General features: G+C 37.6%; 1 protein-coding gene and 1 pseudogene across 3 annotated transcripts in view; both read right to left on the reverse strand.

Annotated features, from left to right (window-relative positions):
* Positions 1–2,160: 2,160 nt before the first annotated feature.
* LOC115005622 (acidic mammalian chitinase-like) lies at positions 2,161–10,347 on the reverse strand (annotated as a pseudogene).
* A 4,326-nt stretch (positions 10,348–14,673) lies between these two features.
* The window catches only part of cntn2 (contactin 2), a 74,147-nt gene continuing 61,505 nt past the window's right edge, over positions 14,674–27,315 (reverse strand). For all 3 annotated transcript variants that reach the window (XM_029427522.1, XM_029427523.1, XM_029427521.1), the window contains exons 16-23: positions 24,556–24,705; positions 21,547–21,617; positions 21,116–21,350; positions 19,658–19,773; positions 18,200–18,386; positions 17,492–17,604; positions 16,206–16,374; positions 14,674–15,526 (exon numbers count right to left, since the gene is read on the reverse strand). In XM_029427522.1, the coding sequence (XP_029283382.1) occupies positions 15,417–15,526; positions 16,206–16,374; positions 17,492–17,604; positions 18,200–18,386; positions 19,658–19,773; positions 21,116–21,350; positions 21,547–21,617; positions 24,556–24,705 (1,151 nt within the window). In that variant the 3' untranslated portion in view covers positions 14,674–15,416. The remainder of the gene's footprint in view (positions 15,527–16,205; positions 16,375–17,491; positions 17,605–18,199; positions 18,387–19,657; positions 19,774–21,115; positions 21,351–21,546; positions 21,618–24,555; positions 24,706–27,315) is intronic.

Consider the following 27,315-nt stretch of genomic DNA (forward strand, 5'->3'; position numbering starts at 1 on the left):
TGTGTATATGAGTGTTTCACATGTGTATATGAGAGATTTTCACATGTGTATATAAGAGAGTTTCACCTGTGTATATGAGAGTGTTTCACATGTGTATATGAAAGTGTTTCACATGTGTATATGAAATAGTTTCACATGTGTATATGAGAGAGTTTCACATGTGTATATGAGAGAGTTTCACATGTGTATATGAAAGTGTTTCACATGTGTATATGAAATAGTTTCACATGTGTATATGAGAGAGTTTCACATGTGTATATGAGAGAGTTTCACATGTGTATATAAGAGAGTTTCACATGCGTATATGAGAGTGTTTCACATGTGTATATTAGAGAGTTTCACATGTGTATATGAGAACATTTTACATAGGTATATGAGAGAGTTTCACATGTGTATATGAGAGAGTTTCACATGTGTATATGAGAGTGTTTCACATGTGTATATGAGTGAGTTTCACATGTGTATATGAGAGTGTTTCACATGTGTATATAAGAGAGTTTCACATGTGTATATGAGAGTGTTTCACATGTGTATATTAGAGAGTTTCACATGTGTATATGAGAACATTTTACATAGGTATATGAGAGAGTTTCACATGTGTATATGAGAGAGTTTCACATGTGTATATGAGAGTGTTTCACATGTGTATATGAGTGAGTTTCACATGTGTATATGAGAGAGTTTCACATGTGTATGAGAGAGTTTTACATGTGTATATAAGAGAGTTTCACATGTGTATATGAGTGTTTCACATGTGTATTTGATATAGTTTCACATGTGTATGAGAGAGTTTCACATGTGTATATGAGAACATTTCACATGTGTATATGAGAGAGTTTCACATGTGTATATGAGAGAGTTTCACATGTGTATATAAGAGACATGTGGGACATTTCAAACTAATTTAAAAAAAATCTAGAGAAATCAGCTGTCGGTGTTTGTTCTTGTCATTGAAAATGCACTTTTAGGATTTTTTATGATGTTATATTTTACTGTTGCCTCTGTGTTTAGTGTCCTGTAAGTCTGTAACTTGTATGGTGCTGTTGCCATTTGATCAGGTCTCTCTTGAAAATGAGACCTTGTGACTCAATGAGATTTTTTACCTGTATAAATAAAAGCTAACAAATAAATAAAAATTGTTTATATGAGAGAGTTTCACATGTGTATATAAGAGAGTTTCACATGTGTATATGAGAACATTTTACATAGGTATATGAGAGAGTTTCACATGTGTATATGAGAACATTTCACATGTGTATATGAGAGAGTTTCACATGTGTATATGAGAGAGTTTCACATGTGTATATGATAGAGTTTCACATGTGTATATGAGTGTTTCACATGTGTATATGAGAGAGTTTCACATGTGTATATGAGAGTTTCACATGTGTATATGAGAGAGTTTCACATGTGTATATGAGAGAGTCTCACAGGTGCTACATTTGCAGGAGGCGGTACCAGGGATGCTGGAGGAGGAGCCAGACGGACATCTCTGCGTGGCATTGGTGGTAGACGTCTGAATGTAACGGTTATCTGGGGATAATGCCAAAGGGTCTGTATTTCCTTCATCTGATGGAGCTGGTGAAGCTCTGGCACACATGTGAAACACTCTCACATACACATGGTTTAATTGGAACGCTTTCCGTTTTAACTGAAATTCCTCTCACACAACATACTGAAATTAGTTTAGAATCACATGTGTATATGAGAGTGTTTCACATGTGTATATGACTAAATTTGATTTCAGTTGTATGTGTGAGAGTGTATGTGAATGGAATATTGTCCCTAGGAGCCTTCAATGTAATTTTGGAGTGCACACAAATAATGGGTGTTTAACCTTCATTTAAAACTGGAGTAATTGAACTAAGAATTATTGTAAGGAAGTATAACATTTATTCAATCGTGCAATTAAAATGTAAAATATTTATATATTTTTTCTTACAAGAATGATAAGTACAAGTAAATCAGCAATATCATTTATCAGGTCATGTAATGAAAAGGTTTGTTTTATTTTGTTGACGAAAGCAATGAGCCAGCTGCAAAGAAAGAACAGCACTACAAGGTTAATCAGTACAGATACAGTGCAAGCTAACACACAGAAAGAGTTAAATGTCTTGTACATTCATGGGCTTGGTGTGTGTTTGTAGTTCAGTCTGTGACTCAGGGCCAGTTGCAGCACTTGCAGGAATCCCAGTAGATGAGGCCGGTCTGGCAACGGTGCAGATAGGTGTTTCCCTGGAAGCACTGGAAGTAGGTACTCTTATCAGCTGTGTTCTCATACAGGCCATTGGGTCTTCCATGGCAGAATTCTGCAATGGGGTCCCTGGTGGTGGTGGGGGCAGGGGTGGTGGTGGGCTTTGGGGGAAAACCTGCAGAATCAGGCATGGAGAAAGAATGTCATAAACGGATTAAAAAAAGCTAAACCAACTGACTACAAACTTCACCAAAACTGAAACACAAACCAAATTTGTATTAAATAATGACCAAATACAGCAGTGGTTCTCAACCTTTTTTGGGCCAGCACCCCCCTATCCATTATCCAGGTCCCTTACTGATTATTATTGTTTTTTTATTATTATGATAATTATTCTTGGTATTTATTTTTTATATTACATATTCATTATATTCATTTGTATTTAAATTCTTATTGGGCTGCTATATTATGTTATTATAAAACTAAAATTCTCTGAGATTGAAGTTACATAATAACATTTCTAAATAATAATAAATATTATACTATTAAAATCATTGTTGTTGGTGTTTTTACCTTTAATTGCCCTAATACACCATGTTACACCATTTTATTCAGGAGTGTTAAACAAATGCAACAGTAAGAAGTTTGAGATTTAGACTTTAAATTGGTGTCATAGACTGCAGCCAATCAGAAACGGGTCAGACATTCAAACTTCAATTGGTGTTAAACACAGCAGCCTCAGAACTGCGAAACAATTTGCACTCTTAAGTGTTCCAACGATAAACGAGCACAAAGCAACAAGTCTGAGGCGCTGCTCCCCAACGCAACACCGTGTTTTATATATATATATATATATATATATATATATAAATATATATATAGCGTCAAATCACAACTCACTTTTCACATTGAACAGGTGCTCTTTTATTAAATAAACTAAACACTTATGTTATTTATCTATTTTATGTGCACGTTTCTGTATTCATTCACATTCTCCCCTCTGCTCTGTTTCGCAAAGGACGGGGTTCCGCTCCCGACACACACTCACACACACACACACACACACACACACACACACACACACACACACACACACACACACACACACACGTGCACGCACACCTCCAGTCAGAGACAGAGTGGAGGAAAGGAGAGGAGAGAACTACAAAGTGCAAAAAAGAACACCTTAACACATAAATGGAGCGATGTCGACCTCAACGTTCAGAAACTCAGGTGAAAATATTCGCATTTTTGAAAAGGCACACAGCCTGAATCAGCACCAATGATGCAGATGTTAGCTCTGCTACTACGAGCAGCTAGAGTGCAGCTCGTCTGCTGATGGTCCAATTCCCGACCAGAGCGTTAGTGTTTTACCATTAATTCAGATTAGCTTTATTCATGGTTTATCCTTAGAAACACATTAATGCTTTCGAGCAGTGTCGGCTGAGGAGGGTGGCGCTGTTCTTCATTTTTCTTTCAAGCAGAACTTTATCGCTCAGCAAAATAAAATTAAAAGTCTAAAAACAACACAAAGTTGCCTGAACACTTGTCAGAATCTATTCAGAATTTGGTTTATTGCTAAGTAAATTTTTTCAAATCTCAGATTAAAACAACATAGCAGAGCCTATAAAAAACGGGGGGGAACCTTGTTCCTATCAAGGGCCATTTACATTTTTACAACATCCTTCGAGGGCCATACTAATTATTGAACTCATAGCCACATTCATTTCACCTTTCTTTTATGATTTTTCATCCATGTATCTTTCTGTTTTATCTTTCCATGTTTGTATGTTACGCTCTAGAGAGAGCTACTTGTTGGGCCAAACTCCGCTGAAGACCGTTAACTTTATCCAACGCACTCGTCCTTTAGCTCGTGAAGTTTGGCATGTTTTGTGCTGTAATGACGCTCGAGAGCCTTTTTCATCAACGCAAGCACGTCCGCACAATCTAAGCACACTGGCCTTTTACTTCCACAAAGAAATAATGGTTCATCCATTTCTCCTGGAAAGTGCGACATTCCGCATCCACCTTTCTCTGTTTTAGACTCGCCATGCAGTCAGAGCTGGAGGATGTGGCCCGGAGAAGGGAAGATTGGGGTTCCTTACTGGAGCTGCTGCCCCCGCGACCCGCCCCCGGATAAGCAGTAGACGATGGATGGATGGATGCTGCGTTCGCTGATGTCAATTACAGTCTTGTTTAATATGACATGACGTGACCACGTGATGACACGTTCCGCTCGGTTTGTGTTCAAGGACCCTGACCTTGGCCAGGAAAAAGTCGCCTGTTTTATTCTATTGCTGACTAGATTTGGATTCATATTTTTGGAGTTGATTTTTTGGGTGTGTTTATGAATTACCTCGAGGGCCGAATCAAATGGTCTCGTGGGCTGGAAGTTTCCCACCCCTACTATAAAACAAACACCCCCCAAAAACACATGAACGCCCCCCTTTCTAAAATATTGCTTCCAGCGCTACCGCCCCCGTTGAGAACCCCTGAAATACAGGAAGGCTGTACATTGTTTTCAGGTTTCTGGGATCACTATTTATCGATTAATTGTTTAAATACAAAAGTAAAAGCTATCACAGTGAGCGGCGATGGCTATGTAAGTGAGATCAGCTTCAGTATTTACCCATTGAAATCCTGAGGTGGTTGATGAGAGGATAAGCTCCAGCTGAGCAGAATGATCCACCAAAGTCATCCATGTCCATAGTCCACACATGAGCACCTCCCAGGTTGTTGACACTCATCCACTCGACCTACAGGATGACCACATCAGTAACAAAGACGATTATACAGCAGCATCTACAGGTCTATCAAATAGACCGAGAATAGAGAAATAGGAGACCTACTCTTGTTTGAGGGCCAGTTATTATTTCACCTCCACAAACACTTTACAACTTTGCCAGCGCTTTGTTACCTTGGAAGAATAGCTGCAGCTCGTCATCATAGCCCACCCAGGAACTCCCATAGGTGGCGTATGGAACCTTCTGCTCAGGGATCCATTCAACAGTAGTACTGGAGGTTAATTCACACATCTGGTTACACAGAAACATTAACAGAGTTAGATTGGACATGAACACAAGGCTTGGGAAGGAGATTAATTGTACCATCTTTACTGATAAGAAATATTTAAACCCTTATTTTAACATTTATAATTTTGGATCTGTTTAGTTGTTCAGAAGTATATTCTTTTCTTGATCAAATGTAGATGACCACAAGTCATGTTGATGTTGAGTCATATTGTTACAGTGGAGTTCAATTTTAGATATGTTTGGGTATAAAAAAAACACAGGCTGTCAGTTCATCAACATTTTAGGGGCAGAGATGCCAGTACTTCTACCAACAGTGCAGCATTAACCACAATACTTATTGTGCTCTGAATTTAGGTTTGTTTTTGATTACAGATATGTAAATTGTCCAGTAATGAGTGAGATTATATATTTTATCTATGTATTCATGAGTGGGGAAATATTGACCTACAGCACAAAGTCAACCTAACATTATATGAATGTATGAGTTATGCAGTACCTCATAGAAGGCCCAGAAACCGGCAGTGCGAGTGTAGGGTCCGGCGTCTGCGGGGCCGTTAGCTGGTGCTCCCAGGCCGGTAGCAGCGCTGCTAAGACGGTAGGTTCTTCCGTAGGTGGGGAAACCCAACAGCAGCTTCTCAGCTGGTGCTTCCAGAGCCAGCCAGTAAGACACAGAAGAGTTCTAAAAAAGGACAGAGGAGATAAATACTACAGCATGGAACTCAATTCAATATTTTGATATTAACATTGGATCAGATGCCTCCCTGTAATGTAAAAAATTTGCCAACTGTGAACAATATTGGTCTTACATTCAAATGCTAGATAAAAACATGACTCTAAATGTATGCTTATGGTGCTCTGTGTCTTTTAGATACTTGATATCTATATTCAATATTATAAAAAAGGGTCATTGTAACAACTATTGTGAGACCCTCTGCCCCCGAGTAGTATAAATTAGTTAATGCAGCATTAAGTAGAAAAGGCTTTCTGAGAACCATATTTAGCGTATCAACCATAAATGTTGTTGTCATCAGTGAGATAAAGCCTTTAAAATGCTTTTTGGACAATTAAACAAACTATAGACAAACAATAAATATACAGTCAACCTAACAGAGAATAATGTCAAAGAATATGTGTAGTTTGCAGATGACTGTCTTTGTGCGTGTCTTACGATATTGTGATGAATATGTGAGCCGGAGTCCACAGAGCTGCCGTACAGTGGGCTGTTGTGTCCAGTAACTGCCTCCCAGTGTCCATGGAAGTCATAGGTCATGACATTGATGAAGTCAAAGTGACTGTTGAAGAAGTAGTAGAATATGTTTTTCCATTGGTGAAGGACATAGTATAACGTACATGCAAACTATTTGGTTCAACAGGTAAAATTATTTCTGACTATGAACAATAAGAGGTACAAATCCAATGACCTGCCAGTCTGTCCCATCAGTGAATACTTGTCTCATTTTAAATTCTTCTCATATTCCCTACCAGATCCTTGACCAAGATACTGGAATCCCTATCTGTCATTCACTGATACCAAAACTTTACTGTTTAGATACTTACGCATTAATTACTGAGTCCATTGAAGTCAAACTTACAGTGCAATCTTTTTGACCTCGTAGGCTCTATCGATTGTGGGACGGGAAGCAGCAACGTTGGCTGACAGCAGCAGCTGAGTCTTCCTGTTGTCCTTGGCATCGTCCTCAAAGGCCTTTGACAGCTCCTGCAGGCAAAACCAACAAAACATCTTAGATCATCCAAATGTGATGTTTCTGCCTATCTCCTACTACAATACCACAGGTTTTGATGAAGACTTAGAAGAATTATTCATTTTACAGCATTTAATTTGTTTAGTCATTCATTGTGTAATATCAACATTTGCATTGCATTTCTATTTTTTATTAGTTTGTCACATAGTATCAAAAACTACAATTTAGTGGATTATCTTTCTAAATAATGCTTACTGGCTCAACAGTAGCATTATATTTCTGGTAAAACAGTAATTCAGATGTTTTGTATTTAATAACATGTACCATGATTTAAGCCTTGATAGTGGCTATGGATAGCAATGTCAGTCGGTCGGTTGGTCAGGCCTCCATTTTGGTCCAAATGTCTCAGGTAGAAGTTTTAATTTGTCCAATACTGAAGTTTGAATAAATACATGCAAAACTAATGACATTCCCAGCAGGTTCAGCAGTACTCTGTGTTTATCCTGGTTGTAGTCTCGTAAGCGTGTTCATTTTTCAGTCTCGTAAGCGTGTTCATTTTTTTTTTTTTTTATAATGCTGTGGCCATAGTGATTTGAAGGTTTTGAGGTTTATGTGGCAGACAGCAATTCATATGCACCCAGGGATCAGGCACAGAGACACTGAGACATTATTAGACTGAAGCTGCATGGAATGCACCATTTTCTAGCAGGATTGCGTCTTATGCCATCATCATTTTTGTTTTGTTTTAATGCTTTAATTACATAAAGGTCCAACCTTAATGGCAGGTTTAAAGCAGGTCAAAATTCACCAATGGTAAACAGTGGGATACACCACTAATTTAAGGTCCATGCTAACCGTGACCAGCAGAGTGAACCTCTCCTTGTCCTGCCATGGGCTGCCGTTGTGTCCAGGATATTCCCAGGCCAAGTTCAGCCCGTCAAAGTTATGGGTGCGCAGGTAACTGATGGCCGACCTGATGAAGGCTGCACGACTCTCAGGCCTGGCAACCATGGCGATGAATCTGGTGGGATGTATAACAAAATCCTGAAACCTCGATTATGGTGATACAGCAGCAGAGGAAGGTGTCTGACCTCTGAGCTTAATGTGTGTCAAGGATGTTGAGGAAGATTGAGGAAATATTTGAATTTACGGGCTCATTCCATTGACTGTGCCTCCGACAGACAGCAGAGTCTTCAGTGCAGGATTACTAACAGCAGAGAGAGAGAGAGAAATAAAATCATCACATCATTAAACAACACAAAGTTTCTGGTCAAACTTATACTGATGACATAACCCTGTAACCACTGGCCTGGCAGATTTAGAATTGTTGTTGGCTGACATGTTACAGTAAAATAGTAATCGTACTTCTCTATTGCAGACATTTCTCTAGGGAGCTCTGCAGGAACTTGTGATTGTTCTGGTTCCAACAAAGCTTACTTCCCCATAATATTTTACTCTGATTGTAATTTTACTATGGCTATAATCAGCTGTAAATAATGGGTTATTTTACACTTTACATATTACATACTCTGAACATCACAAATCTTGACTCATTCGACTGTAGTCTACTTACTATGTATTGGTTCTTCCTGAACTGCACACATAATACTTACATTACTGTATAATATAGAGCTGCATTTGTTAGTACTGCACTTTTTGTGTATTGTTTTTTTTGTACACATCACAGTAACATCCCTTCTTACTGTACTACCCCATTGTTTGACTGTTTATTCAGTTCATTCAGTGTTATACAGTAGAGTACATGACAATAAGTATACAGATCTTTTCTGGACTTGCCACACAACCATTAGAATATTTCAGCTGATCAATAATAGTCTTTGTTACAACTTACACTTATATAACTGTATTTTTGTTGGCTGCCCGTCACAGTGCACATGGTTTTATAAAACCTGACTGCAGGTTCATATCTGATATGCTTGTTATCTTGTTAGCCTGTTGGACCACCCAGATCATTTGGTGCTGGGTTAAATAATGATTTTGCTGCTGTTGGAAACACACTCAGCTTTTAGGGTTTGACTTTGCAGAAATGGTACAGTCTGCCTGCTGTCTGCTAGTGCTAGTGTGAGAATAGATTTAAAATATGTTTGCATGAAATGTGGACCATAAATACATTTGAACTTAAACTTCCTTAATGGACACCTATAAAATCCTAAATATTTTTGCAAATGTATGTCTGTCAACTGAATACAGAGTTCACTCTATACTACAACCAAAATAATGAGAATGTTAGGCCTGGCCTCATGATGGTCTAATGACGGGACTTTGGCGTCCTGAAGTTGAGAAAATTATTAAGCAGAAGGGGTTACATCGTTTATCGTTTTGTTATGAAAATGCATTAAAAAGGTTAAATATGTATAATTTATTTCTATATAATCAATCTTCAAATTCATCCATGCTTCTAAAAATAGAACATAAATAATAATAATAATAATAATAATAATAATAATAATAATAATAATAATAATAATAATAATAATAATAATAATAAATTAAATGTATATATCGTTTTTCAAGACCTCAAAGCCGCTTTACAATAGTAGGGGATATAAATGTATGCCAGATTTGACTAAACGAATCGACATCTCTCTCATGGACTAAATATTCTTTCTAAAATCCTTTCCACCCAGACAAGAGTACAGCTCTGGAGGAAACACTGAATGTTGGTCTTGTTTTGTCCTGAAAATGGATATATAAGACATATTAACTCACACATTCTTTAGGCTGTTGAGCTTGTTGAACTGCTCCTCATCGTTCCACTCGATGGGGCTGATCTGGTTGAAGCTGTTAATCGTGGCCATAGTGTAGATGACGTGTGTGCACAGGAAGGGATCGATGTTGTCTGCGGTGAATTTGGCAATGCTGGGCCTGTACTGGGCCCAGTTGGTCATGTGGCACACCAGTTTATTGGAGGTGGCTGAGGGAAGACAGGATAGCACAAATGAGACTTTCAGTGAACCTGTGTTTGTTCTGAAACTTTAATCATACTGGTGTGATGAAGTCAATGCCTGTACCAAACTAATGCTTACCGATATGCAAGACGAGCAGAACGCCCAGAGCTGCAATAGAAGAGAGAAAACAGGTAGAGAGAAGATGTGAGACTTTGGCATAAAAGACAGCTGGGGTGCAAAACAATAACCAACAATTAAGGTAGCTGCAAGAAAAAATATAAATAATATATAAAAATAAAATACTGAGTAGACAGATTAATTTTCTTCAAAAAGAAGTACATTTGTGCTAAACAGTTCAAAATGGTTAGAATAGTAATTACAGAATAATTTTCAATTTCATGCTTAGTTTTAAATGCATATTTTCACAGTGTCTTTGTGTGTGCATAACTGGTATATCATATAAAACATTGAAGGAGTGAATGGTATTTACCTGTGAGGAATTTCGCCATTGTGTTCAGCAGCAGCAGTGTGAACCTCTGAATGATCATAACACATTAACATGACATGATGATAAAATATATATATCATGAAACTACTGCTGAAACAATTAGTATGATAACTCATGGCAGCGCTGCTCATTTTCTTTTTACATTTCTACATTTACATGCTCTAGGTTTTTTCTCAGACAAAATAAAGAAAGACATCACTCCAGTCAGATGTATTCTGATGGACGTTTGACACTATTCATTAATATTTTATTCGCTAAACAATTGATTGGTTATTCAAAGAAATAACCCTACATGCAGCTATTAATAATTACAGTACAATGTAAACATTTGTCCCCTTTTTAAATAGAATATTTTAGATTTGCACATGAGGCAACTTGCAGCTAAACGACACAAATCCAAACTGATGATCACATTACCTTTCTTCAAGAGAAACAGAAGCAGATTCTAGAGCTCCGTGGAGTCGGTTCAGATGTTTATATTTCACTCATTAATGACTAATAGCTGCATGGTAGCAAAGTGCAGCTGATAAGGTCTCAGGGTGATGGGAGTCTGGCTGACGTGCATAACACCCCCACTTCCAGGTAAGACATGAAACAATGAGACCTGCTAGGAAATTAGCTATCAGTTTGATTCCTACATGACAGCTACTGTAGTGATACGTGTAATCAGTGTACATTAGCAAGAATGAGTAATAGGTAATAATGAAGTAGTAAAGGTGGTAAATAGTTGATAGGTAACTAGGTGAAACAGGTGATAGATGTAGGCAGCCTGCAGCTTTCTGCTGGGGATCTGGGTTTGTATCCTGAGATAGATGCCAGCTTTGGGGTCAGGGCAATTCTCATTTGCTATCTTACACACGGTCAGATGAGTTATTTGACATCAAAGTCATCCTTGTGGAGTCAGTATAGAAAGAAGTCCAGGATGTATTAAACTTAGTTTAATACAGAGACTGGCAACAGGGGGAACTGTTAGATATGTCAAAAGTGGAAAAAACATCACATTGTCTGCCTTTTCCAAAGCTTTCTTATTTATTGTGTATGTTGCATCTTTTTAGGCACCGAAATAATCACCAGCCCACACAAGAGTCATCTGGGTTGTGTTTGGAGAGAGGCAACAGGATGTCTGGGATACAATGTGCAATCAATGCAGTTTTTGTTGATTATCAACTAGCTAAAGTGCAACTCACTTTAAAAACACATGTCTCCTTTTCAATTTGGAAAATAGTAAATGGACTGCATTTATACAGAGCTTTTCTCACCAGGGTCTTAACCTGACCAGGCACTGACTGATTATTTTAGTTAGCCTTTGTGGAATAATCCTGCTGTTTAATCAATATCTTAATATGCCACACCTGTCTGTTTAAACACATTTGTGAGCAAGATTAATTCTTTGATGTGCATAGAAAAAGTCTTGGATCTTGAAAAATCAGAGCAGAAACAAGTGTTGCGTTTATATTTTTAGCACTTTTCTAGTGTAACCAAACAATATCTTCAAAACTAAATTTGCCATGGAATTAGTGATATCTAATAACTTTTGTGATCCCCTGACCATCCATAACAAGGTTTGTGATCTCCTTGGATCACTCATGCATCTTGCAGACTAACCTCAGGCCTCGCCCTGGTTTAGTAAGTAAATATTTGTAAATAGTTAGTTTGTTACTTGTTTTTTTGTGAACTGGGATTGTGGGCATATGTACCGGAGTGGAGCAATAGTCTTCATATGATAGAGAACATCTGGTTACATAGTAACCAAATGTTCTCTGAGTGAAGAGACTATAAACTACCAGTGATTCCACGGCAGCAGAGGGGTTTTAGAGGTAAACCACAGGGTTTACCCTGACAGCAGGGGGGGTCTTTTACCATACATATGGAATAACGAGTAATAGAGAACCAAGGTTACAGTGTAACCAGACGATCTCTCCTCTCATGTCACCCTCACAAAATATCAACTTGACTGTCTGTGATCTACGATATGTGGGAATGTAATCAATAAACACAACTGTGAAAGTACTGAATACACATGTTACTCAAATACAATCCCAAGGTGTTTATTTGAAATAATTTTTACAAGTAGCCCTCCTCCAACCCCTCCCTCACATTTTCATTCAATCACAAAAGGCCCAAAGGCAACAATATCCAATGCATTCAGCCGAGCCGTATGAAATACAGACTCGCTGTTACCACCTTAAGTGAGTGATGAGACCAGCCAGTCCAACATTCAGTGACTGGGAAGTCAGACAGGGTGACATGACTTTATGGCTCTTTAATGAATGCTAGTCATTGAGAAAACACTTTGTACAGAGTAAAACACAAAAACACAAAACCAGGATAATTCAACCGTTCTCAAAGCTTCTGGACTGATGCAGAGATGAAGTAGCTGTGAAGCACAGCATTTGTGAGCGAAAGATAGTGATGGTGATTTAAATCCAGGTTTAGACCAATTTAGTTTTTGAAGGCAGACACCAATAATTGAACACTGTAGCTGACAGCAAACACAGAAACAGTATTTAGACCATTTGGAGCAGATTGTAGGCGCAGAGGTGGACCATGCTGACCACAAATATCAGTGATCGAAAACTGCTATAATCTAGTTTTTACTAATGAAGATCATGTAAGCAATAATAATGACTGTCTACAGCTAATAGTGTACAAAGAGAAAGTCAGGGTGTACATGTTTTGTACGTTTGTGTTATTTGCTTCCCAGTGTTCATAGAAAATAATATTTCCTAGTTTGCCCAATACATTGTTTTTTCTGTACCCAAGCTAATGTAAGTTAAATTATATGGCAAGAGCAAAGATATTATACACTTTCCTGACAAAATAAAGCACATCAATGAAGTAGTCTATCATTACATACACTTGCAAAGTATAAAATGTAATACTGAGGTAACACAAACAGGTTCTAGTTCTAATCTCCTATCCAGAGTTAATGAGTAACAGAGAACCTCCCAATGTAACGTACAAATGAATCTGTACATTAAGACCTTCTGTGACTCACCAGCTCCTGATGCTTTGAAGCCGCTGACCATAAACACTAACCAGAGCTGGAGTTTGAGTAACTACATGCACTGTATTGAAAACTATGAGGCTGAAAGAGAGTACGCGGACCTTGTGTTAATTAAAAAAAATGTTTCAAGGGCTATTATGCCGTAATTGGTTAATATTTAAAGGTAGCTTGAGCTAATGGACACAAACATATGGTTATTATAGAACATAAAGTAATACAAATTAAAAGGCTGGGCTGTTTTTTGTTGGTAGGTACAGAAAACCCAAACCATGTACTCCATGTACATGTAAACCTAGAGCATCAGTTACCCTTACAAGTACTAAACTGTTAGCAGCAAACAGTTTAGACAGTTCTGAGCAAATCAACCAAAATATTAAGGCAACAATAGAAGACAGAAATTGTAAGCGTCTTTGACACGCTGACCAGACCTGACCTGGATAGGATAAGTGTGGACAAAAGAACAGTGTAAGAATAAGTGACGGACACATCCTTCCTGTAAATTGTAGTGAACCAGACATTACATAAGTGCTGATAGATGCTGACAGGATTACAATGAGAGCAATATACGACACTGTGAACTTTACACGCTGATAACATTGGTGACCAACTCTTTCATCTCTAGCAGTGACTCCTCCCTGCTGCTCTGGGCTTTTCAGATCAGCCTACTAGCAATAAATCAGCTGCAATAAACCCCTAAAACACTAAACTAAGCATTTTTACTTTGTTTTCAGAATTATTCAAACAATGCAGGCACAACTAATGTCAACTCAAAACATGAAAACTCCCTTCATCCATCCAATTTTGCTTCCCCGAAAATGAGACATAAAAAAAATAGAAAATGTAAACAACCGGTGACATATTTCTGTAGCTTGCTCTAATTACAGCTGAGACAAAAACACACAAACAACAAACAGGCATTAGCAGGAGCTGAACATCAACAATAACAAGTTCTTCAGTGTTTCAATGAGTGACTCTGTTTCTGTATTCACACTGTGAATGTTTCAGTGATGGTTGGTGATTATCGAGTATGTTGGGGTACTAATTCTGTTGCTTTCATTTCTGGTTACCACTGTCAACTGACTTAAACGTGTTCAAATCTTCTCAATAAGATGGATTTATTATATTCATCATATCAATATATCCCAAACTGAAGTATTCAAACATTCTATTGATTGATATGAAAGATATATTTGAGTTTCATGTCAACATGTTGATGGGGCTTGATGTTCACATACTCAGTATTACCAGATAAAGAGCTAATGTCAAAACCTCATAGCTCTATTCAATAAATCCATTCTGTGTGCTGGTGCCTTTTTTTTTAAATTATTTTTGTCTTTTGACAGCACATCTGATTTAATATGGGGATGTGATACACTACTATCTGGCTACAGTAAGTTTATGTAGCCATCCAATTTTAATTTCAAAACCTTTCCTGGACAGTTTTTTGTCATTGTCAAAGGGCCAAAAAATACGGCTTCATAAATTTTGAGGCTTTTCAGGATGCAGGGAACCAACAATCAAGACAGTATCCTTCATACCAAGCAGTGAGGAGCTGTTCTTAATATTTTAGATGCAGACCTTTACAACTCCTTACACCACCCACAACCGGTCAGAATACAGAGACTTATCAGTCACCCACCACATGTAACACTGTACTGTATGTACACAAGTTATACACAGCAGTAATGAATACTTTATACCTAAAGTCTGTGTCTCGTCAGCTACAGTTTAGAGGACACGTGTATGAGACGTTTCAACCACAGATGTGATGGTCCCCGTAAGGCATGGTTTAACTGACACCAGTACACACACAGAAAAGCACACAGGGTGGCTCTGCTCCCACAACCCTTTCAACACATACAGACTACTTTTTTTTCTTTTTAAAGACCCTCTTTGTTTTTTTTTATTGAAAAAAATTCTAACTGAAAACCCTCCTTGCTCTCCCATCAATATAATCCCTGCAGTGCTCCAACCTTCCTCGACCATCGGAACCCACCCCCACCCAAAACAAAAGGCTAAGTTAGGGACAGCTTTAGTTTCATTAAAAGCAAAAAGTCCCAAGATCAAAGGCCTGACAACGACACAAGAGTGAGTAGAAGCATTCCAGTGAGGAGGTGGAGAGGGTGGCTGAGCAGTGTGTCCGAGGCCTCGTTCTGCACCATCATACCAGTTCCTGCGTGAGAGAGAAAGAGGCACTTTGTAACAAGTCAATTTAACAAGATGTAGAGTTGCTGAATGTCACATAAAGATTTCCAGCTCTGAGTCTGCATCTCATACTGTGAATCAGTACATTTTCAGGTTCAAATTTTTCCCAGTTCCTACATTACTAGAGCTACGCTCAATAAGTTTGGTAACAAATTTGATCATCTATTCTGCTAAACAATATCCATTTTATAACAGTACAACATTTTATATTTAGGTTTACACTGTGGTATCTTTACCTTTATTAGACCATTGTAGCCATTGTTGCAAATCAGGACAGATTTTTGGAAAATTGGATTTACACGAGTGTTGAATAGGTGCAATGTGCACATTTTAGAGCTTCAACACTACTATGTGGTGATTTCAACAAACATGTCAACAATCATAGAAGCCTAGTATCTTTAATATCTTAAGAACATCCACAGTAACTTTCTTCAACATGATACTGGTACATCAGCCATTAATGAATAGTAGAATCTCGGACCCGTAAAACCACTGAATGTAAAACAGGCTGTTTGATCACAGACTTGTTCTACAGATTCCGTCATTTATGTCAGTGTTTCTGTAATTCCTCCAAGATTTTTTGTTTTTACTCTCAAACATCACTGTCACTCAGAGGAATATTTGATGTGTGTTTCTTAGTTCCTCACCTGAGTCCCGGGACACAATAATCTCGTGTGCTGGGCCGTCCCCGCCCTCTCCCCAGGACCGAATCTCCAACACGACGTAACCGTTGTCTTTTGGCAGCGGCAGGCTCACTGACGTCTTCGCCTTGTCCAGAACCTTCAGTGATGTCTGGCCCTCATGTTTGTACAGAACCTGAAACATAGTGGGAGGAGAGGTTAGTTAGACCTCAACGTTACAACATAAAAGGCTCAGAAAACACAAAGCTAAGAATACACAACGTTGCTGACAGTGGTTTTTAGTCATTTTTGTATTTTTGTATACTGCAAGTTCATTGTTTGTGTCAAAGGGCCAATGATAGATGGGTTATCTTTTGATGGTCACGTTAGCCATATGCATAAGCTGGTACAAGGCATAAAACATGATCTTTGATTTACTTAGTCTTTTTATTGCTTCTAATATCTCACATGTAGAGATTACACTTATCATGATCTGACAAAACACCAGCAAGCAATATGTGTTATCATGCCAAACATTATGAGGGTTATTGTTATTCAATTCCATGATCATCACATGATCCTCACAGATACCTGTGTGTGTACATTCTTAATAATATAACATCAGGTTACATAGATCCTTAAAAACTGCAAAACACCACTTCCTCTGATCTTTCCTGTTTTTAATGGATGTGGTCTATTTTCAGCGTTTATCTTCCATACAGAACGTATCAGAGGGGTTTTAAGTTGTTTGTTTGTTCAATGTCAAGTCACAAGTCTTTACAAGGACATAAGTCAAAATAAACAGTTTACTTTACTATTTCTTGTTTAATTTGTACATAGCCAAGGCCAAGTCCCAATAGACCTAATAATTGTACGTCAAGTCTCACTGCTGTCTCTCAAGCCTCACTGCTGTCTCTCAAGCCTCACTGCTGTCTCTCAAGCCTCACTGCTGTCTCTCAAGTCTCACTGCTGTCTCTCAAGTCTCACTGCTGTCTCTCAAGACTCACTGCTGTCTCTCAAGTCTCACTGCTGTCTCGCAAGTCTCACTGCTGTCTCTCAAGTCTCACTGCTGTCTCGCAAGTCTCACTGCTGTCTCTCAAGCCTCACTGCTGTCTCTCAGGTCTCACTGCTGTCTCTCAAGTCTCATGCTTTATACTTTTGTCACTACAGTCTGAGCTGAGTTCAAGAGTCATTCCCTGAAGTCAACCCTTTTGTAAACTGCAACCCCAGAGAGAACAATATTAGAGAGTTATTTCAGTAATGAGCCACATTACACGCAGACAAACACACACTTTTAGTCAGACAACACTCACTTTGTAGCCCATTACAGCTGACTCATTGTGCATGGCCTTCACAGGATCCCACCTCAGCATTACCGATGAGCTATCAGTCTTCCATGACACGTTGCCCGGACGACGATTAGGAGCTGTAATGGAACACAAACATGTTTTAAAAAATGTAAATTGAGAAAGAAATTCAGAGTGTGGGTGTGGTATGAAAAATAATCCCAAATGGTCAAAAACACTATAAAAAAAGAAAGACACTAAAACGAACAACAAACATAGAAATATATTTTCCATTAAAGTTATCTCATCTTGGTCTTGGGAACTTTTGGAAACTAAAAATCAGGTATCTCGACCTCTGCTGCTTTTGACCATACTATATAGTATTTGTAATACACAAATCCACCACCTTTTGGAAGCGCAGTACTAAATTGCTGGAGCAGTAATTATAAAATCATGTCTACAGTCATGACATCCAGGTGGAAGCAGACTCAGTTTTTCAAGCAGCCTCAGTATGGTTGTTTGTTCCAAGTTTGATTGTGACTCTTATTAAACTGATGTGACAGCCAGATATGGGCATGCACTGTTGGATATTTGGTACATGCTCATGTTCTCAAATGTTCTGACTCTTGCTCTCATTGTTGCTGTGAATGTATCCCTCTGTGACTCTAAAGCGTGGTTGCAGAGTAGTTTCCACATATGTGACTGTGTATGCATGTGTTCATGCTGCAGCCATACGTGGTTTCCTGGTAGTAATGGTGGTGCGTGGCGAGGGCGGCCCGGTGCCGGCACTGTTGTACGCCAGAACAGCGACGTGGTATCGAGTGCTGGGTCTCAGTCCAGACACTCTGGCTGTTGTTTCCAGTCCTGCTGTCCGCACTCGGTCTGCTGCTGCTTCCCGTTCATGCTGCCGCCAGTACCGGATCTGAGGACACACATGATGCCAAAACACATTTACATACTGTGGTGGAAATCTGAAATAAAGTCATACAACAAAATATCTTTGTATGTTTATTAAAAACCTTTGCAAAGGCTTTCAATCCTACAGAGCAAATCTGCAGTGACTGACACAGAAGAAAAAGTAGCCACACATTATATAGGAAAACAATTCAGCCTGGGAGCATCTGGCCTGAAGTGATAAATGAAACAAAACAAGATGATAGCAGAACTAGTTCCAGCCAGTTAAGACAAAGAAACAGTGCACAAGTCAGTCAAGCGTAGGTCAGTTCATATAAAGTAGCAAACACGGAGAAATACTACATGGATCCTCCGTAAATCAGGTCATCTGAAGGTCAGATGACAGTGCTTCTCCACACTTGAACTATTGCTGATTAGACATAGACTGTCAGCATCTTGTTTCAAATTAAGTTCTTAAATGTCCATTACTACATATTCTCAATACATTTCCATTACACAAACGTCAAACACTGCACATGAACCTTCCAGTACCCACTGCTTCCGATTCAGAAATCTCAGATTTACAATAGCCGATGCACTAAATATGTCAATATTTCTCTACTTTAGTGGCTATCTTCATCAAAGAGGGAAAATCAAACTGATTATCTCAACTTCACTAACAGGCAATGAATGTGTTGAGCATGCTGAGTTATCAGCCATCTTGGCACTAATAAAGTGATACATTTGTTATGTTCTTGGCCAGTAAAACAGTAAAAGTTCATAAAGAGAGCTTGAACTTTGGCAGCTTGTGAGACTTAGGACAGCTAATAAAATGATTAGAACTTTAACAGCAGGTCAAAGGACTGTGAATAAATTAACTGTCCTCTATACCAGTACAACCTTGTCAATGAGACCAAATTTTGAGATTTTTTTTTTTCCCTTTGCCACTGTGGATTCAGTGACTCTGATTTAAAACAGAGGCAGTACCAGCTTATCCATAGGACAAAAAATATTAACAAAACAAAGGGAGAAAAAATGTCCCTGATAAACATTTGTTATGTTCAAATATTCTCTTATTGTATTAATTGAATGTGAAATATTCACATGACATGGAAAACATATTTCAGTTATTGTAATCCCCTGCTTTGTGGTCATGTCCTATAAAGACTTAATGCCTCTGTAATTTGAAAAACAAATTGGTCTGTACATTTTTACTCCCTTTGAATTTTACCGTATCACTTTTTCTATCCCATATTTAGTAGGACAAACATCCAGATGTGTATTTATGCAGCTCATCACCTCATATCCTTTGAGGATGCCGTTGGCGCTGAGCTGCTGGACAGGCTCCCAGGAAACCTGGATCTCAAAGGCGGTCAGAGCCGTGGCATTCATGTTTGATGGTCCCACCGTTGGCTCTGTGAGAAGTCAGTGAAAGGTCAGGAGGTCAGAGTATGCAACATGCTTCATGATCTACACTGTGTCTCTGTTTTAGGAATAGAGGTAGAAATTGACAGTCATGTTCATTTCACTAACAGTGAATTCACAAGTGAGTTGACTGGTCAATGTATTAAAGGCCGTGGTTGCCCTCTGGTGGTGACAGGCATAGTTTACGTTACTGCTAGCCCTCTTCAACTGTATGCTGTTCAGTATCAGATTGTGTCTCCACCTATTTTACTCCAACCGTTTAGTGTATTGAATCAGCATTCTTAAATCTGCTGTACAGAAGGTAAAGTAGGTGAAACACCTAATGATGCTATGGTGACATTAGAAAACTGGTGGGCAATATCTCTATGATAATGCTGGGCTGTGCTCGTCACAGAATGTTACAACTATATCTTCAATTAGGATCTGCTTTATGAGCTCATGGTGAGCGCTGGAATTCTCCGCCTGCCAATCACACAATGTTGGAAGTGATTGAGCCCATCTCACAATGTTCAGGCTCGGTGATCTACAACAAGCTTATTGACTGTACTATAAAGTATTCTCCAGGTATATTATGGAGTTACAGGATTTCAGTGAGGAGAAGGACTAGGATATCATATGGTCAAATCATAATATAACATCTGAGATCCTGACGCACCTCCTCAATAAATATAATGAGATAACTATAAGAGCATACTGTTCAGCTACTGCGACATCTTATTGAAGATGTCTATGCACACAATCCACGTCTCTGTCTTCTGAATGATGATTCTGATATTAGTCTGAAGTTAATGCAACGCAGAAGTTATTTTCTTGATTTACGGACGTCAAACTGATTTATCTTAATATCCTGAATTACACTTGATGTATGTCAACACTACTGTGCACAGTAAATCACTCTTACATCTCTCCAACTGCATGTCTCTTGGTCCTTTGTGTGCATTAGTGTATTGCATCTATGTGTGAGTGTGTAAAAACATAAGTGAACAAATTGAATTTCCCACCAGGAATTAATAAAGTCATTCTTCTTTTTGAATTCATATAACAGAGGAACTGAAAAACATGGATTGTTGTCAAGATCAATAATGCACTTCTATATTTCTTCCCAGAGAACTTCTTACGTGTCATTATATTTAGAATGACTGAGGGCTGACCATCATTTATTTGTCAACCACCACAGATAACTTAACTTGTGTCTGTGTATTTTATTGTTAAATAATCCCAGTACTTATGTACATATAATATAGATAATAATCATTGTACAGGTTATTATTATAATAATGATAATAAGAATACAAAGTGTACTGGATCAGTGCAATAAGACATGACACTCACCTTCCTCTGCAGAATAGACCACAGCGATCTGGCTAATTGGACCTTCTCCTCTGCGGTTATAAGCTTTGATCTTCACCTCAAAGGGACTGTAGGGCGTCACGCTGTCATTGTAGTAAACATATCGGGATGACTCCACATGAGGAATACGCACCACTGTCCAAGATGGTGTGTCTTTCTTCCTGAATTCCAGGATGTAGCCAAAGCCATCACCATTCTGGTACTCTCTGGCCATGGGCTGAAAGGTTCAGCAGAAATCTAAGATGTGAACCTCTACAAAGACCCATAATCTGATCTCAATCTGTGCAAACACGTGTTTGAGCAGTCTGAGTTAGTCACAGTCTTTTTAGTATAAAATCCTCTCTATGTATTACATACAACATTACCTATTATGTACACATAGAGGACATACATACACAGAAAGATCCACTCACCGTCCAGGTAGCAATGAGTTCACTGCGGTCTCCTCCTCCCCCTCCAAGACCACTGGGGGCCACTGTGGGAGCTGAGGGCCACAAAATGAAATACATGATTTAATCCACATGAGTGGATCAGTGAAAATGGAGCATAGGTCAAGAAATCCCAGGCTAGAACAAAATATTATGGTTTCAAACAATATTGTGCTTTCCGTTTGCTCAAACACAAACTCAATTATTTTTGAATGTGCAAGGACACATACTGTCTGGCAGACAGACATGAATAAACTGAAAGGACGTAATGACATTTGAGTGTGGAGCCCGCACCTCATCTATGCAATGGCTCCAGGCTACATTAGCCACTACTAGCATAACACACCTGAGTCTCTGACCAAACTGTCTGCGGTTGAGATGCATAGTGGATCATTTAGGCGTCAGGTTTTAGGAAGGAAGAAGTATGGATTAGGAAAGATGATATCTCTGGTTCTGTTATATAGATATGTTATAGGAGTGCAATGAGAATGAGGAGTAGAATGGCCTTTTAATCCTCCTGTTATCCTTAGGGTCAATTTCACCCCATTCAATGTTTAACGTATCTAAATAAAGGGTTGACATAATTTTGCTTAGAATTTCATGACTTTTCCTAATTTAATGAGAACAAATCCATAAACATACAATGAACATGATAACATGTATTCAATTACCTGTACACACTTTGTACGCATCAGTGTTCCTTGGGGTCAATTTGACCCCAGGCTGTTTTAGTATAAAACATATAAAAATGTCAAGATTTACATATATTTGTTTTAATTGTTTAGGATGATATTGAGGTGACTATTGCATACAAATTTATAATCTTAAAACATCCTCCCTCTGCTTTAGTTATCTAATCTAACATACTATACCTGCAGTGCGAGAACCACTCATAAATAAGTTTTCTGTCAGTCAAATTTTGTCACAGCTCTTTGACAGTGAAAGTGACATAGAAGAAAATGTGTCTGAGACAGAGGATAATGTTGAGGAGGACCCTGATTATGAGGCTTCCTCCTCTAAAGAGAATGAGACCCTTAGAGCAGATGCTCCCGTTGTCTCTCAACCACACGTTACTTTCCAAAAATGGAAAGTTAACATGGTTCCGCTCCCCACTTGAACATCAGGGTAGGCTTAGTGCTGCTAGTGTGATAAAGATGGTTCCAGGCCCCACAAGATACACTGTCAGCCATGTCCAAAACATAAAGTCAACATTCGAGCTCTTCGTAACACCATCAATTGAGAAAGATATACTTGAGATGACAAATTTAGAGGGGAGGCGAGTGTATGGCAACAGTTGGAAGGAGTTGGATGGGACCCAATTGCAAGTCTACATTGGGTTTCTCATTTTGGCAGGAGTGTAGAAATCAAAAGGAGAAGCAACAGTAAGCCTTTCAAATGCGAACACTGGAATGACAATATTTCCAGCCACCATGTCTCTAAAGACAGTCCAAGTTAATCTTGTGTCATTTGCTTTGATGACAGAGAAATGAGACAGGGCTGACGAGAGCGTGACAAACTCGCAGCAATACAGAATGTATGGGACAAGTGGGTTCAGCAATTAACCTTGCTTTACAATCCAGGCCCCCAGGTGACTGTGGATGATTGTTTGGTTGCGTTTCGTGGGCGCTGTCCCTTCAGACAATACATACCAGGCAAACCAGCCAAACACAGTATCAAAATATGGGCAGCATGCGATGCACAGTCCAGTTATGCCTGGAATATGCAGGTGTGAACTGGTAAAGCTCCTGGGGAAGCACCTGAAATAAACCAGGGCATGAGGGTGGTACAGGACATGGCTGAAGGACTGAATGGTCATAACATAACGTGTGACAATATTTTTACCTTGTATGTCCTGGGAGAGGAACTGCTAAAAAGGAAATTAACCATGTTGGGGACATTCAGAAAAAACAAGCCAGAGCTTCCCTCTGAGCTCCTTGCCATGAAGAACAGGAAGGTAACATCTTCAGTGTTTGCCTTCACTGACAAAGCCACTGTCACCTCCTATTGCCCCAAGAAAGGGAAAATGTCCTGCTGATGAGCACCATGCTCATCCATACTGTCCAGAGAACACAAAAAAACACAAATGGTCTTGGATTACACTGGGACTAAGGGAGGGGTTGATAACCTGGATAAGGTCACAGCCATATATAGCTGCCGACGCATGACTGCCCGTTGGCCCCTTTTCAACGTCATTAATATGAGTGCATACAATGCCTTTGTAATATGGAGGGAAATAAATGAGGACTGGAACAGCGGAAAACTGAATCGAAGGAGGATTTTCCTGGAGGAGCTGGGATATGTGCTGGTGAAACCTCATATCGAGAGAAGACAGAGCCTTCCAAGAGCATCTACAACTGCTGCAACAATTGTGAAAGACATCCAAACAGAGACACACAACCCAATTCCAACAGTGGTTCAGACTGCAGGCAAGAAACGTGGCAGGTGCCAGGTCTGTTCCAACAGAAACGACTCCAAGAGCAGCAACACCTGTGTGAAATGCAATAAATACATCTGCAAGGAGCACACACACATTCTCTGCACATCATGTGCACAGTAGTGCAGACATAAAGCTGGAATTTATCTTTGATGACCTGAAAAAAATGCTGTTCATATTCTGGAAAACTCAGGTTATAAGTGTGTTTACTATTTCACATAAATATTTGCATGCATAGAAAAATCCCTGACTAAATTATAAATTCTAAAACTTATTTACTCTGTTTTTACACATTACACACAGGCCCGAAATACACACACCCCTACACGTGCATCAGGTCACCCTGAGCTCCTGTGGCATGTGATTATTTTCAAACTGTGGACTGATTTTATATGTATGTATAAAGTAATGTAAAGTAAATTGCTGTTATGGTCATACTTCTCATAACATGCATTAGGGTCAGGGGAGGGGTGAAGTCCAGGGCACTCTTGAGTTAAATGTAAAATGACCACCAGTCATTGGTTTTAAAGGAACACTGGATGCGACCTGTGGCCCCTCACCTGCTTGCTGTGTGCGGATGGTGTGTGACGGCATGCTGGCCTCTCCGTTGCCCAGGATGTTGCTGGCGATGACCTGGAACTCATAATCCATCCAGGCCATTAGTCCCATCACACGAGCCGACTCTGCGTTCCCCTCGATGTTCACCGGGTCTGGTGTACAGTGAGGAGACGTGTGTTTATTCTCATGGAAAGATATGTGAAGTATCAATATTAAATCTCAATCTCTGTTTTTCCCCCTAATCCATTTAGTCTAGGGTTTGGCGATAATTCAATTTGGTAATTTATTATTTATTAATTTTGTCATTCATTGGAATCATATAATGATGATATATTGAGATTAACAATTATGTTGCCTAAATTGATAATAACAAGCAACATATTAACTCCAATTTCTCAGAAAATCTGATGTGATCAACATCCATTCATTCAGCTTTGAGTCATTTTTTTATTTAATTTAATTCAATTAACTTTATTGTTATCAACTTCTTAATGCCTACACCCAAGAATTCTGGCTTTGGGAGAACCACAGTGCAGTTATGTCAAATTATTGTCTTAATCAGATGACTCTGTATGTGTGTGCATGCATGTAAACAAAGTCAGTGTATTGCTGAACTTTGCTTTCACTTGAAACATATATACACACACACACAAACACACACACACACACACACACACACACACACACACACACACACACACACGCACACACACACACACACACATATATACACACACACACACATACATATATATACATATATACACACATACATATATACACACATATATACACATATACATATATACACACACACACACACACATATACATATATACACACACACACAAATATACATATATATACACACACACACACATATACATATATACACCACACACACACACATATATACACCCACAGCGAAAGCAACACCCATATACATATTATATAATACACATTATATATAACACATAATATATACACAATATATATATATATATATGTGTAGTATATAGTATATATATAATGTGGTATATAGATATATATATATAGTATATATATTACACAGCATAGATTATATATATATATAAGATATATATATACACACATATATATCTATATACACACAGTATATATTATACACACATATATATATATCACACACATATATATATATATACACATATGATATCTAGATATACATATATATAGATATATATATAATATCTATATATATACACACATATCTATAATTACCATATACACATATATCTATATCTCTATAAGATATATAACACACCATCTAATATAGTATATACATTATATACACATATATAGATACATACATATATATAGAGGTACATATATAGCACACATATATATATATATATACTACATATATATACATATAATATCTATACACACTATACCTATACATTACATATATATACCTTATCATCTATACATATACATATATATATATATACCATATACTATTATACATATACATATATATACATATATATATACAGGTACACATAGATACATATATATATACATACACATATATATACATATATAATATACACATAACCAGTATATATATATCCAACACATAAGCTATATCCACCTACCACATTAATCTATATATATATATATAACAGTAGCAACATATATATATATATATAGTAGGGTACATAGATACTATATATATAGATATAGGTATATATAATATATATATTACCTGCATATAGCATGTGGGTACATGATAGGTATATTGGGGTGCGTATTGTGGGGGGTAGTATAGGGGTAATACATATACATTATATATACATATACATATATATATATTATATATACATAATACTATATAATATATATATATAAATATATACATATACATATACATATACATATAGATATATACATATACATTACATACTATACATATATACATATATAACATATACATATATACATATAAGATACATATACATAGATTACATATATATACATATACATTATATATACATACATATATACATATTAATACATATATATACATATACCTATATATATATATACATATAACATTATATATACATATATATATTATACATATTACAGATATATATATATATTATATAATAATAAAACATATAATACATATATATATAATATATATATTATATATATAATACATATATACACTATATATATCTATCTATATATATATAAATATATTACATATATCATCTATATATATATACATACTTATATACATATATCCATAATTATATATACATATATCTATACATATATACAATATATATATATAGATACATATATATACATATATATATACATATATATCTACCTCTTACAATCCTCTATCTCTAAATATACATATATACATATACATATACATATATATATATATATATATATATACATGCATATATACATACATATATATATATACACTACATATATATACAGTATATCTCAAAAGTGAGTACAACCCTTTAGATTTTTGCAAATATTCTGTTATATCCTTTCAGGGGATAACATTATCCTACTGAAACTTTGATATAACTTAAAGTAGTCAGTGTGCTGCTTGAATAACAGTATAGATTTATTGTCCTTTGAAAATTACTCAGTACACAGCTGTTAATGTCTAAACAGCTGGCAACAAAAGTGAGTACACCCCATAGTGAACATGTCTAAATTGTGCCCAAAGTGTCAATATTTTGTGTGAC

This window comes from Cottoperca gobio, unplaced genomic scaffold (genome assembly GCF_900634415.1).
Source record: "Cottoperca gobio unplaced genomic scaffold, fCotGob3.1 fCotGob3_332arrow_ctg1, whole genome shotgun sequence".
NCBI classification, from domain to species: domain Eukaryota; kingdom Metazoa; phylum Chordata; class Actinopteri; order Perciformes; family Bovichtidae; genus Cottoperca; species Cottoperca gobio.